At 42.6% G+C, this 13,452-nt stretch overlaps 1 protein-coding gene across 6 annotated transcripts in view; it reads left to right on the top strand.

Moving 5' to 3' along the window:
• The window catches only part of MARK3 (microtubule affinity regulating kinase 3), a 113,663-nt gene that overhangs the window by 80,258 nt on the left and 19,953 nt on the right, over positions 1-13,452 (top strand). For 3 of the 6 annotated variants that reach the window (XM_047080017.1, XM_047080018.1, XM_047080021.1), the window contains 7 exons: positions 3,217-3,273; positions 5,524-5,760; positions 5,923-6,042; positions 6,742-6,841; positions 7,158-7,270; positions 7,795-7,948; positions 12,486-12,703. In XM_047080017.1, the coding sequence (XP_046935973.1) occupies positions 3,217-3,273; positions 5,524-5,760; positions 5,923-6,042; positions 6,742-6,841; positions 7,158-7,270; positions 7,795-7,948; positions 12,486-12,703 (999 nt within the window). The remainder of the gene's footprint in view (positions 1-3,216; positions 3,274-5,523; positions 5,761-5,922; positions 6,043-6,741; positions 6,842-7,157; positions 7,271-7,794; positions 7,949-12,485; positions 12,704-13,452) is intronic. The other 3 variants (XM_047080019.1, XM_047080020.1, XM_047080022.1) reach the window with 2 other exon arrangements.

The raw sequence follows: 13,452 nt of genomic DNA, 5'->3' as shown, positions 1-13,452 counted from the left end.
CTCCCTCCCTCCCTCCTGCTCTCTCTGCCCCTCCCCCACTCACATGTACGTGCACTCTCTCTGTCAAAACAAATAAAAACATTAAATTAACTCTGTACTTCGCTAGACATCAATCAGTTCTGTATTTAGACGGCAGTATAGCCTCGTTTCGGAACCTTTAATTTTTTTGTTTTATTTATCTATAAGGTTGCCACAGTAGAGGTATAGACAGTAGTCTTTAAAGATTTCATAATATTTGGAAAGACAATTTTAGTTGATTTTCCAGATTTCTTTTAACAGTTGCCTCTTTTGCTTAGTCTGGTATTTACAGTTAAGAACTTGCTACTCAGATTAACTTCTGTTCCTTAAATTTAATTTAAAAGCTTAAATACTAATGATACTTTGAATTAAAACCTATTAAATATCAAAATTTGAAACTAACTTTTGGCTATTATTTAACTTCTCATATCCTCAGTGTTTCTAGCTCAAAAATTGGAATTTGTACTTGATGATAAACTTTGAAGTACTTTCCAGTTCTCCTATCATTTTATTCTGTGGTCTGTGGAGGGAAGCTCAAGGTTCTCTTTATTACAAGACAAGCCTGTTTGGCCCTTCCCATAACTGTACTCTTAATTTTTGTAAATTGGCCCCTTAAAAGCCAAGATTTTTTTTTTCTTTCCTCCTAAAACTTCAGTTCCTTCCCACTCAGATGAATCTGTCTAACTTGCACACATTTATGTGAATGTGGTCTGTTGACTGTGAGGAGCGGGCTGCTTAGCGCCAGCCAGCAACAACAGGTTTGAGCCTGACCTTCTCCAAGGAAGCAGCTCGGTGCTTAACCCTGTAACCGCCCCTCACTTCTTACGTCTCTACCCAGCCCCCTGGCGGGGTCTCACTTGTCAGAGGGGCTTGGACATCAACTACCCCAAATCTTGAGGCACTTGCTCAGTTATTTTAAAATTTCTGCAGAAATTCTGAGTTCTTTATTTGAGGAACCTATTAGTTTGTCCAGGAAAGATAGTGTATGTGCCTTTCCTACGAATGACTTGATTTACACTGCTTACAATTTAATGTTATTCTTTCTTCTTGCCTTAGTATTTCCTTAAGACCCCTCACTTAAGCCTGGAAGGATCAAGTGAGATACTGGTGTTTCCTCTTTGCTCTGATTCGAATAGCCATGCTTTCCAAAAGGTTATAAGCCATCCTTACTTGAATACGTTTTCCTGTTTGTGGCAAAGAAGAAGGTATGCCGTACAAAAAGTACACTCGGTAGGATCATGTTTTGTGTCAGAAATAGGCCTTTCTTTTCACATCCGTTAGCAGGTGATGTCTCCTTCGCCATTCTCCTCCTAGTGACTGCTTGTGTGGTTTTAAGCTTTTGAACAAGAGCTCTGTTGTTTTCAGAGAGAAAGACTAGATTCCCGGCTCCGTCTTCCTTCCTCACCTTCTTCTTAGGGGGTTGGTAACGTTGCTGCCTCTGTTGTCTCCTGTCTGGCTAGAGGCAAATTAGGCTTGTGTTCATATTTCAATCTGGAAAACACACAGATCCTCAGTTTCTGTTTTTGTTTTTTTTAAAGAAAGAATTGTTTCTAGCTTAAAAGAATGCAAAAAATACCGCAGTGATTTAAAGTTGACCATTTTCAGGCTATTGTGGCTTTAGGTTCACTTGTTCTAAGGTAGGAGAAGTTCTGTGATCTCTTTGAGGAAGGATGGGAGATGGTCAAATCTGGTTCAAAAACAGAGTTTGGAAATAACCTGTAGGGGAATCTCAGTATGGCGGGAGAGGGAAAATCAGATCAGGCAGAAGGAAGGTAAACTCTACCTGTGTTTCAGGCAATAAACGTGTTTGTCTTGGGAAAACAAAGCGATGTCATTTTCTCAGTTTTCATGCAGACAGACTAGAACAAGTGTAAATGCTAATCCAAGGTAACAAGTGTTCTAAACCGTATTTTACCATTAGAAATTTTCTATTCTTTGTTGGTTATAAGTGGATCTGATCTGATCTTGTGACTATTCACTTTATGAAGTATGAGGCTGCTTAGTGAAGCCCTGATTTTGGCATCACCTCACCCTAACCCCAGTCCAGCTTCTCCTTGATGCTTGTTTTGAACCAAAATGCAAATTGATAAAACAGCCTGGGGTGCCTGGCCGGCTCAATCAGTAGAGCATGCGACTCTTCAGTGAGCTCATACCACACACTGGGTGCGGAGCCTCCTTAAAAAACAGCCTCTCTGAATGTTTATGTCCAGTGTAGGTGGGTGTGTGGGGCTTACAACTAAAAGCTGATGATGATCTGGAGAAAGCTTTAGAACCCCAGTTTTGTGTATATGTGGTCATACATAGTTACACAGGCATAATACCAACGAAAAGACTAGAAGCAGATACAGTAAAACAACAAGAGATGTTATCAGTCATGTACTTATATATACCTTTCTGTATTTCCTAAAATTTCTATAATGAGCATCTAAAACTTTCATATTTAGAAAAGGAGACTTCTTAAAAAGTTAGGCAGAAGTGTGAAATTTCAGCAAAATAGTTGTTTAATCAGCAGTACTAATCACAGGAATAATCCAAAGTGGACTAAATGAAAGCATACCATTTGCTGAGTGTGGAAGGGACCCTGACCGATGGAGCACACAACCATTCCATGGTTTGTAGTTCACACGTTACAACATTTGCTCTTCCACTTTGAGGAAGAGGAAACTGATCCTCAGAGAGGTGAAGTAAGTTTTGCTGTCTTTGCACCGCATCAGCTAAAAGGAAGAGAGTGTTATAAGGAGCAGTCTGACTGGGAAGAGAAGTGATTAACAGAGGAGACCCGACCTGGATGGACGCCTGACCATTGATAGTCTGTAGCTGCCAGTTTGGTTTTGGTTAATTACATGAGTATGGGAAGCTTGCACCCGAGCCATCCGATCCTGGGTCTGGGGACAAAGAGGGTCCTCAAGATCCTGGTGATTTGTTGGACCCTGGCACCATTCCCAAAGAACCGGAATGTCAAGGGGTAGGTCCCAAAGGAGACTTTACAGTTAAAACTAGAGAGCAGCAAAAACATCCTCACCCTTCTCTTCTCACCCTCACCCCTGAATTTCTCCGAATTGGAAAGCTCAAAGCACACGAAAATTATTTTCAGAGATCCACACATTCAGGTGATCACTAAGTATTTGGCATGTGTGAACATCAACGGAGTCTTTTCTTCTTCATGATGATTAATAACCTTGTGTCTCTCCTGTGCAGATAGTGTCTGCAGTCCAGTACTGCCACCAAAAGCGGATTGTTCACAGAGACCTCAAGGTGAGTTGCGGGGCCCTTAGTCTGTGAGCGTGTGCTCTGTCTGCATGCACTCAGTTTTCCTAGCGGTCACAGATTAGACTGTGTTATTAAATAAGAAAAAAATAAATCCTCTAATAATTGATCCTTTTAATCAGGTTTTGGTATTAAAAAGAAAGAAGTGGGAAGTTTATTAAAAATATTTTACATTTCAATTAACGTAGCTCATAGCTGGTCTCTGGAGAAAAACCATCATGCTGCCAGACAGCTGGGGGCCTCCGAGACGTGTGCTGTCACGTGGACAGTGCCCTCCGCGCCACCTGGCCCCCTCTGTTTCTCTGGTCAGCATTGTCTTCTGTTCACAGCAGTGCCGTTGGAGACCTGCTGCACCATCCTTCCTTCACCTCTGCCCTCGCTCTTGGCATAGGATAAGGTTTTCTAGTTTCCACCAGGCAGGAACTCCTTTGGTTTCCCAGAGTAAGCTGTACCACATGCCCCCTTCCCGTTGTTACGGTCAGTAGGTTGGCCCTGCAGGCCCTGCCTCTGGGTCCTGGGTCCTGACTCCTGTTTCTTCATCCGCCCTCTCTACCTGCTGGCTCCTCACCAGCAGCCTTTACAAAAACACGCTCAAGTCTGTACCACCTTCCACCAAAACCCCTCTTCACCCCACGTCCCCTTCCAGATGCCCTCCGTTTTCTCTCTCCGCCTTTGCCACATATCTCCCCAAACGTTGTCCACATTCCTCCCCGTTTCCCCTACCCACCGTGCTGCTTTCGCACCTGTGCTGGTAGCTGCAGCAGCCACCTGCGTGCTGGCGAGTCCTGGATCCATGCCTGCAGCCAGAGCTGTCTTCTGCAGTCTGGTGCCCAGCTGTCTGACCACACCACCTGCGCCCCTGCTCAGGTCCACAGCCTGCCTTCTTCATTGCTGCCCCAGAATGTTCACCTCTCGTTCTGGTGCTTGTGTCCCTCGGTGCCTCAGTCTCCTTTGCTCTGCTGCCCTCTCGGCCCCCAGGCCCTTGTGCTAAACCTGTCTTGAGCACGCTCTTCTCTGTCCCTGTTACCGCTGTTCTCATCTAGACCACCAGCATCTTGTACACTAGCTTCTTGCTTGGTCTTCCCTGCTTCCAATCTTGCTTCTCCCTGTCCTGTCTGTTTTACACACTACAACCACAGTGGTCTTTTAAGAACACAAATAACATTGTCGCTTTCCTGTTTGAGTGACTCTTTAATGGCTTTCCATTGCCATTAGGTTGAAAACTCAAACTTCCTACCAGTCACTCAGCTGGCCCTTTGTGATTCAGCCATCGCCATATCCCCTGCACCTCTTTTCCATATACTGTCTTTCAGTTTCTTGAGTAAAACATGGTCTATCTTTCCTCCTGGGTTTTCAGACTGTATTCTGCGGGCCAACACGCCCACTACTATTGACCAAGCCTCCAGGCAGTGGCTTGGATTTCGCCCCTCTAGGAGACCTTTCTGCTCCTTCAGTGCTAGGCCCACAACTCCCCACACCTCCTGTCTTGGCACTCAGGTCAGAGTGTGGCTACTTGACTTTCTGCCTTTCCCCCTCCAACCTATGAGCTCTTTGAGGGCAAGACCCCATCTATCTTATTCATCATTGTACATCCAGACACCATGTCTGTTCCTGGTATGTGATTGGCACGTGGTAAATGTTTGTTGAAATAAATGAAAGTGGCTGGCTCTGTATCTTCTATGAGGCCTAGGTTCTCCCTCCCCAATAATAGCCATTGCACAGCTCTTTGGCAGTTTTTATGAAACATGGTTGTCCACTTAAAACAAGTTTTCATTTTTTAAAAGCTGTTTATCATTATTAATTGAAAAGCTATTTCAAGGGTTGTTTTTTTTTTTTTTTTTTTTTTTATCATGGGCATTGGTTGTTTAAATTATTGCCAGTTAATCTATACCTGGTTATTATATACTGGTTGTTAATGTTCAAAAAAATTAGAAATTCTGGGGCACCTGGCTGGCTTAATCAGTAGAGCATCTGACTCTTGGTCCCAGGGTTGTGAGTTTGAGCCCACATTGGGCGTGGCAATTACTTAAAAAAAAAAAAAAAAAGAATTAGAAATTCTAATTATCTTCAGGGTTGTTTTTTTTTTTTTTTCTCTAGAAAGAATGTTTTCTCATTTTATTCATTAGGATATATTAACTTGATATCATTACAGACAGCTTTTATGAAATGCCTAATTCTATCGCAGTTCTAATTCTATTTTGGTTAAATTTCATTTTTGTCTTGATGTTTTCCCTCTAGGCCGAAAATCTATTGTTAGATGCTGATATGAACATTAAAATAGCTGACTTTGGTTTTAGCAATGAATTTACTGTTGGCAGTAAACTGGATACGTTTTGTGGCAGTCCTCCATATGCAGCCCCAGAGCTCTTCCAGGGCAAGAAATACGACGGGCCGGAAGTGGACGTGTGGAGCCTGGGTGTCATCCTCTACACTCTTGTCAGCGGGTCGCTCCCCTTTGATGGACAGAACCTAAAGGTATTAGAACCAGTTGCATCCACGTTCTTCAGAATGCAAAAGATTTTATAAAATGATGAGGGTTAATATTATAAGAATCTGTCAGTATCATGGGGTCTCACTGGTTCTTTTTTAACCTAAAAGTTGACTCACTAGTTTTCTTTCCTCCCTCCATCCCCAAAGGAACTGAGAGAAAGAGTATTAAGAGGGAAATACAGAATCCCTTTCTACATGTCCACAGACTGTGAAAACCTTCTCAAACGTTTCCTGGTGCTAAATCCAATAAAACGAGGCACTCTAGAGGTAATTGCATAAGTGCAAAGTAAGTAACAACTTTGGAGGGTCTTTAAGGTATTTGTAGAACTTTGCTTGGTTTGTATGAGAATACTGCCCTGGGCTTTTAAAGCAGGAATTGAGGCATTAAAACTTTTTTTTTTTTTTTTTAGCTTTTTTTAACGTTTATTTATTTTTGAGAGAAAGAGACAGAGTGGGAGAGGGTCAGAGAGAGAGGGAGACACAGAATCTGAAGCAGGCTCCAGGCTCTGAGCTGTCAGCACAGAGCCCCAACATGGGGCTCGAACTCACAAACAGTGGAATCAGATCTGAGCTGAAGTTGGACGCCCAACTGGACTGAGTCACCCAGGTTCCCCAAAACATTTTTTTGATGTTTATTTATTTATTTTGAGAGTGAGAGAGTGACCACACACACGTGAGCATGCAGGGCATTGGGGGGGGGGGGGTGGGCAGAGAATCCCAAGCAGGCTCCATGCTGTCAGCACAGAGCCGGTTGTGAGCCTTGATCTCACAAGACTGTGATATCATGAACTGAGCTGAAAACAAGAGTCGGACGTTCACTGGCTGAGCCACTCAGGCACCCAGAAATATTTTTTTAAAGTTACCTTTTGAGCTGTAATCCATGAAATGTTGAAAATAATTTTTTCTAAATATTGTGGTTATTAGCATGTTTTATTTTATGCTGCTAATGAACAGTTCACCTTTCAGCAAATCATGAAGGACAGGTGGATCAACGCAGGGCACGAAGAAGATGAACTGAAACCATTTGTTGAGCCAGAACTGGACATCTCAGACCAGAAGAGAATAGGTAATTACTCTGTGCCTCCATGCTTGTGTGTGTGCAAGTGACATATTTCTGTTTTGACTCGTATGGATACACCTCAGATGTGAACGGTGGGAAGCGAAACATAAGTTATATGAGTCAGCTTATCTGTTTTGTCATATTAGGAACTCACCTGTAGTTTCCTGTGTTATCCCTTAGTTACTCAGAAGTAAACCAGCCGCCCATTTAAATTAGAAAATCTATGATGTTTAGAGTCGAGTAAAGGAAATTATTTTAATATCTAACACAGTGATTTTGTATCCAGACAAAACACATCAACTGTATTATGCCCTTCTTTTAGATATTATGGTGGGAATGGGATATTCACAAGAAGAAATTCAAGAATCTCTTAGTAAAATGAAATATGATGAAATCACAGCTACATATTTGTTGTTGGGAAGAAAATCTTCAGAGGTAAGAGTAATTGGAAAAAGCTAATACAACTTTTATGTAAATGATCAGTTTCAAAAGCTCTTTTCTTAGTGTTTATTTTGTTAACATGTATAACATTGGGTATGTAATTTTGAAATTGGCCTGCAAAGGATGAACCTAACTGCTATCACCTTTAGGAGCTCCTGTTTCAACTTTGAGATGGTAACTGTAACATTGGATGTTGTCACAGACATGAACATCATAAGTTAGCCTGTGGTCATTAATGGTGTGGAAGTGATATAAAGTATCAGGTGAAGTAAATAGAGAGTGTTTTACGTTATTTGAAAAAGCCTAAAAAGGTCATAAATACCCGTCCTTTCATGAGCTTTTCAGCAGTCAGAAAAATACGTCTGCCCAAATGTAAGGTTGTCGTTTTTGTACATGGTGCTTCTTCATCTGTGAATGAACTGTTTGTGAGAGGTTTATGTGTTACGAGAAGTTTAGTTTCCTAACGTACCATTTGGGTCCGTGTTGTGGTTTGCTCTGTTCTTCTCATTTTCTCTCAGCTGGATGCTAGTGACTCCAGTTCTAGCAGCAATCTCTCACTTGCTAAGGTTAGGCCAAGCAGTGACCTCAACAACAGCACTGGCCAGTCTCCTCACCACAAGGTGCAGAGAAGCGTTTCTTCCAGCCAGAAGCAGAGGCGATACAGTGACCATGGTAAGTTTGAGACTGTTCCACTGTGTTTTCCTTGAGTCTCCCCTTACACAAGAGGCCTCCTAACGTTGGGAAGCATCCTTTTGCTTAAGGCCTGTCAGGGTGGGAAAGTGACTTGATTTCCCTTCAGGACTTTTATTTCCTACCAGTCCTGCCAGTGTTGGCCTGATCATCTCCAGGCTCGGATCTCCTTGGTACATTCAGTCCTCTGGGACTCTCGCTTCAGTCTCTGGTTCTCTGTTCACTCCCCTCCCCATCTCTGCATCAGACTTACTTTCCCGAGCATCATTGTCCAGCACTTTCTGCTGTGATGAAAATGTTCTGGATCGATGGTGTCCAACAGAGTAGCCAGTAGCTACACTTGGCTGTTGGGCACTTGAACCAGGGAAATGGTTTTCAGTTTTGTTTAAGTTAAATTTATGTAGCTACACGTGGCCATAGAGAATGCATAGTACCCCAGTTTTGCCCTACTTGGTTTAAATTTTTGACCTGGGTCATTGTCAGGTGCACTGTGGCCATTGGTGTGTCTGAACACCCTCACTCTTAACATATTCACCATGGAAGTGAGTTTTTCATGAGACTCGGGACCCTGAGAGATGTTGGGTACCAAATTTAACAGTTATTCTACCTTCAAGGCAACCCTGTGTTGGAATCCAGACACTCTAGCATGGATGTGTGTTTATTCGCCTGTAACCTGTGAATGTTAATGTTGCAGGTATTTCTTTAATTCCAGCATTTTAAGATCCAGGAACCTAGACCAGTTGGCCTGATCCTAACTTTTAAAAATACATCCTCGGGGCGCCTGGGTGGCTCAGTCGGTTAAGTGGCCGACTTCGGCTCAGGTCATGATCTCGCGGTCCGTGAGTTCTAGCCCCGTGTTGGGCTCTGTGCTGACGGCTCAGAGCCTGGAGCCTGCTTCAGATTCTGTGTCTCCCTCTCTCTCACCCTCCCCTGTTCATGCTGTGTCTCTCCCTGTGTCAAAAATAAATAAACGTTAAAAAAATTTTTTTTTTTTTTTAAAATAAAATAAAAAAAAAATACATCCTCTCGGGACGCCTGAGTGGCTCAGTTGGTTAAGTGACTGACTTCGCCTCAGGTCATAATCTCACAGTTTGTGAGTTCGAGCCCCACGTTGGGCTTTGTGCTGACAGCTCAGAACCCGGAGCCTGTTTCGAATTCTGTGTCTCCTCCTCTCTCTACCCCTCCCCTGCTCACGCTCTGTGTCTGTCTGTCTTTCAATAATAAATAAATGTTAAAAAAAAAATTATTAAAAAAAAAATTATAAAAATACATCCTCTCACGGAACACCCATTTATTTTTTGTTCAGTTCATTTCCCTTCTCTGGACTTTGTCCGCTTTCATTCTTTCACCTTGAGTTTTGGCGCTTGACGGTGGCACAGAACATTCCCGTGTGGATAGCTTTGGCTTTGTACCAGGAGCGATGACACTTTGCTCAGTGTCCGTTTCTCTTCCTGTTGATGTGCCGCCTGTCTGTGTGGTCTGGGCTGGTGAAGCACCATGTACTGAAGCTGCCGGTAAACTGTGAGTGTGTCTGCTATTCTAGGACGTAACTGAGAGCCGAGGACCCATTCTGACACTAGGTATTGTGCACATCGCATTTGTAAACCAAGTGTTGATCTGGGTCTCTGTTTCTGTCCATGTTCAGATTAGTTGTTAAGGAGGGATTTTCAGCGCCTCTAGACAACAAGGCATTTAGCAAAATGCCTCCAGATTGCTCTGGACCATCCAGTTTAAAGGGAATTATTCCTAAAGTCTTGGAGGGGAAAAACCTGGCAATAGAGTTTTCTCCTGTCTCTAGTGACGATCTTAATAAGTTAATTCTTCTGTAAGCATATATATTCCATTTGGATTGGTAATGCCTTTCTCGCCCACTTCAGAAAATTTTAGAGCTAAGAAGAGCATTAGACATAGTGTCAGACACTCACCAAACCTCCAATTTTATCAAGAGGGCCCACCACATCTCCCAGGGTTACAAGGATGTGGGAGTACCTGTGGCAGCATGCCCGGACTTCAGGGGCCAGGTCCCGTGGCTCTGCCCACTGACCCACTGATTGCCTCAGGGAGTGCTCTTTGTGTGATGATAACGATCCTTCCTTCTTGGAGCCTCTAATAGCAAAAAGTTCATGAAAGCCACCTCGCTGGCTCCATTAGTGGAGCACACAGCTCTTAATCTCAGAATTGTGAGTTCAAGCCCCATGTTGGGCACGGAGCCTACTTAAAAAAAAAAAAAAGAAAAAATAGTACCAAAAAATTTTCATAAAAAGAATATTTCCAGAAATCCAAGTATATATAGAAAGTCACCCAATTCTGTGTTGTTTTTTATTCTTTATGGGGATGAAGATGGTGGTCAGCAAAGGAAAGATTTTGTTATACCTCTGGCTGTGTAGTTTTAAGGGCTAAGAATGAGGTAGATTCCAAATGCAATGTCTAGTAAAGCACACTCACTTGGTACTGAGTAAAGGCAGACAAGCCTACAGCTAACCCCGCTTTCAGCTTGTCCTTCCTCTTCCTTCTCCCCTTGTTTCCTCCTTCCAGATGCCAGCTGTTTATATAGGCCTGGTTCTATGAAAGTATAACTTAACTTTTATCTGTGGTTCTTAATTTGGGTCCCAGGTGTGAACGCCTGGGATGTGTGCACATATTTTTCTAGGAAAGGTGATATTCGTTCGATTTTCAAAGCGTTCTTTGTCTTAGGGGGAAAAAAAGTAAAGAATCACTGGCTTATTACTCTGGGGCACTGGGGCAGTTTGGTAGTGATCAGAAAAAAATAAATCTGTATCCATTTCTCACATCTTACACAAGGGTGGGTTCCACTTGGAATGAAGATGGAAATGTGAAAAACATGGAAATAGTCAAAGAAAACACGAGATAATTTGCTTTTCGCGTTGTAACTTGGACTAGTGACGGTCGTTCTGACCGAAACCCCACCGCTAATAGTTATGAAAGAAAAGACATGTTTACCAAGTTTGACTACATAAAAATCACATTTCTCTGTGAGACAGCCACATCACGGAACACTACTCAGCAATAAAAAGGAACAAAGTATTGATAGGTGCAACCATTTGCATAGATCTCAAAGGAACTACACGGAATGGAAAAAAATCTCAAAAGGTGTTATGAAATTGATTCCATTCAAGTAACATTCTGGAAAGGAGAGAATGAGGGATGGAGACCAGACCAGTGATTACCAGGGTTAGGGAGCTGGAGGCCACGGTGGAGGAGGTGGCTGTGCTGGCAAAGGCAGTCCACACAGTCCTCGGGACAGGACTGCTCTGGCGTGACTGGTGTTGGCCCGGATTTACCAACCAGGTGGTAAATGTGCGTTGGAGCTCAACTTGCCCCGGACGCAAGTGGCTCTGGTGAGACCATACGGTCTGAGCCAAGTTTCAGAGCAGATCAGCAGTAACCCTGAAAGTGCAGGATGTCCTTAGCTGCCTCATGATTTTGCAAAGAAAGATAAGTGTTAAGGGTAGTATCACGCATGCTTGGTTAATTCTTTGTCTTATGTGGTAAATTTCCCAAACTGGAAGCTTAGTTTTTTTCCTCCCATAAATAAGAACAAACTTTTGTTTACTTTTAATTCAGTTCCAAATAGATTTACCATTTAGATTTTGTCCAAAAAGTAGTTTTCTTCTACCCCACCCCAACCCCTTTTTAGTACACCTAACATATAAAGTCTCTTCTACTATAAATGATGAGCATTTGGTGCCGTTCTTGAAGATGACCACTGGACAGTATACATAATGAATATATGAGTTATATATGAGTTTGTTCATTTCCAAAATGCTTTGAACTCCAGATTTCCTGTGCTGCCATCAGACTCTCCTGATGCTATTTTGTAGGATATCGGTTAATTGCCCATCCAGGATGTACCTAGGCACACTCCTCCTGGGGTGGGGTGTGATTGGGAACCTCTGCCGCCTTTCCTCCCTGTCGCTTGCATGAGAAACATGCTTTCCTCTGCCTGTGTCACCTTTCCCTGTCTACTCAAATTCCTGTTTATCTAGAAGATTCCGAATGCTTTACAAAAGATCCAGGATAACACTTCAGAAGTAATGACCCATAAGTCTGTACTGTTCTGTTCCAAAAGGTGAACGCATCTCGTGTACAAAAAAGGATAACTAAGGTTCCCTCAGATGTACCAGGTGAAGTAGTTCACGCTGCCATGATACACATGCACCCGCTTAGTTTGTTTGTTATTTGTACAGTAACACTGTAGAGATTGTTTCAGTGGACAACTCTCCCTGAAGGTATTTCTGAAGCACAAATACTATACAAACTTACTAATGATTTTTTTTTTAATTTTTCAATATAAAGGGACAAAAGTGAAATTTCAAAATTGAATTCATTGTATAAGGAAGGACATTATACATGGTGGGAAATCTCTTACAGGATTTTACTGTCTTGTATTTTCTTAGATGATAGCAGTCTTGGGTCATCTTATTAAATACGTTGGTTTTCACAGACTAAAATATAAAACTATATTCTGGCTTTTAAAAAGTAAACTGTTTTATTTTAGCTGGACCAGCTATTCCTTCAGTTGTGGCGTATCCAAAAAGGAGTCAGACCAGCACTGCAGATAGTGACCTCAAAGAAGACGGAATTCCTTCCCGGAAAACAAGCGGCAGTGCTGTCGGAGGAAAGGGAACTGCTCCAGCCAGCCCCATGCTTGGGAATGCAAGTAATCCCAATAAGGCTGACATTCCTGAACGCAAGAAAAGCTCTACTGTCCCTAGTGTAAGTATTGTTAAACTGCAGAGCGTTCCTAAGATTGTAGGGTTAGGGTGGTCTAGACATTTTACTCCTGTGTTCTCAACTACCTGCAGTGCTGTCCCCACCGGGCCACCATGCCCAGTCTCCCACCTGTAGAGATCACTTTCAATACCTGTGTTGAAGGGGTTTCTTGCTGCACCCCATCCCACTAGATTAGTGACCCGATCTTTTGTGTCAAGGGCTGTTTCTGGTTATTCCACAAACATCTGAGCTTTAGGTTGTATCAGGTCCTGAGAAATAGAAATGCCTCATAGTCTGAGGAAATAAAACCAAATGATGACAGTGCAGACAAGAAACCGCAGACAGAAGATGCCTAACGGGTTCTGTGCAGGACTCTGGGAGATCTGATTGCCTGAGGGCCAGGGGTGTGGGGGCCAAGGATGTGGTGTGCATCTTCAAAGGGCTCTGACAATAAAGAACATTTGACCAAGTCCTTACCTTGTGCCAAGGACTGTGCCAAATGCTTTTGCGTGTACTAGCTAAATTTTAAGGTGGAAAAAAATGAAGAAAAGTTAGTATTTGCCTAAAATTATATTGCTGATCTGAGTCCATCTCTTAATCCCTATCCTTAACAAATCTCCCCTTTAAATAGGTAGTATTTGTTAAAGTCTGTTCAGTTTCAGGAACTTTTCTGTGAATTGAAATGTGTTCTATCTGACCTAATATAGTAATTCTTATTCTTAGCACTCCTGAAGTAATTCTAGAAAGAATTT

The sequence above is a fragment of the Lynx rufus genome, unplaced genomic scaffold, assembly GCF_022079265.1.
Source record: "Lynx rufus isolate CCGP_SWC_20201006 ecotype Redwood Valley unplaced genomic scaffold, mLynRuf1.p SCAF_17, whole genome shotgun sequence".
Taxonomy (NCBI): domain Eukaryota; kingdom Metazoa; phylum Chordata; class Mammalia; order Carnivora; family Felidae; genus Lynx; species Lynx rufus.
This window is presented reverse-complemented; position numbering and strand designations above follow the sequence as displayed.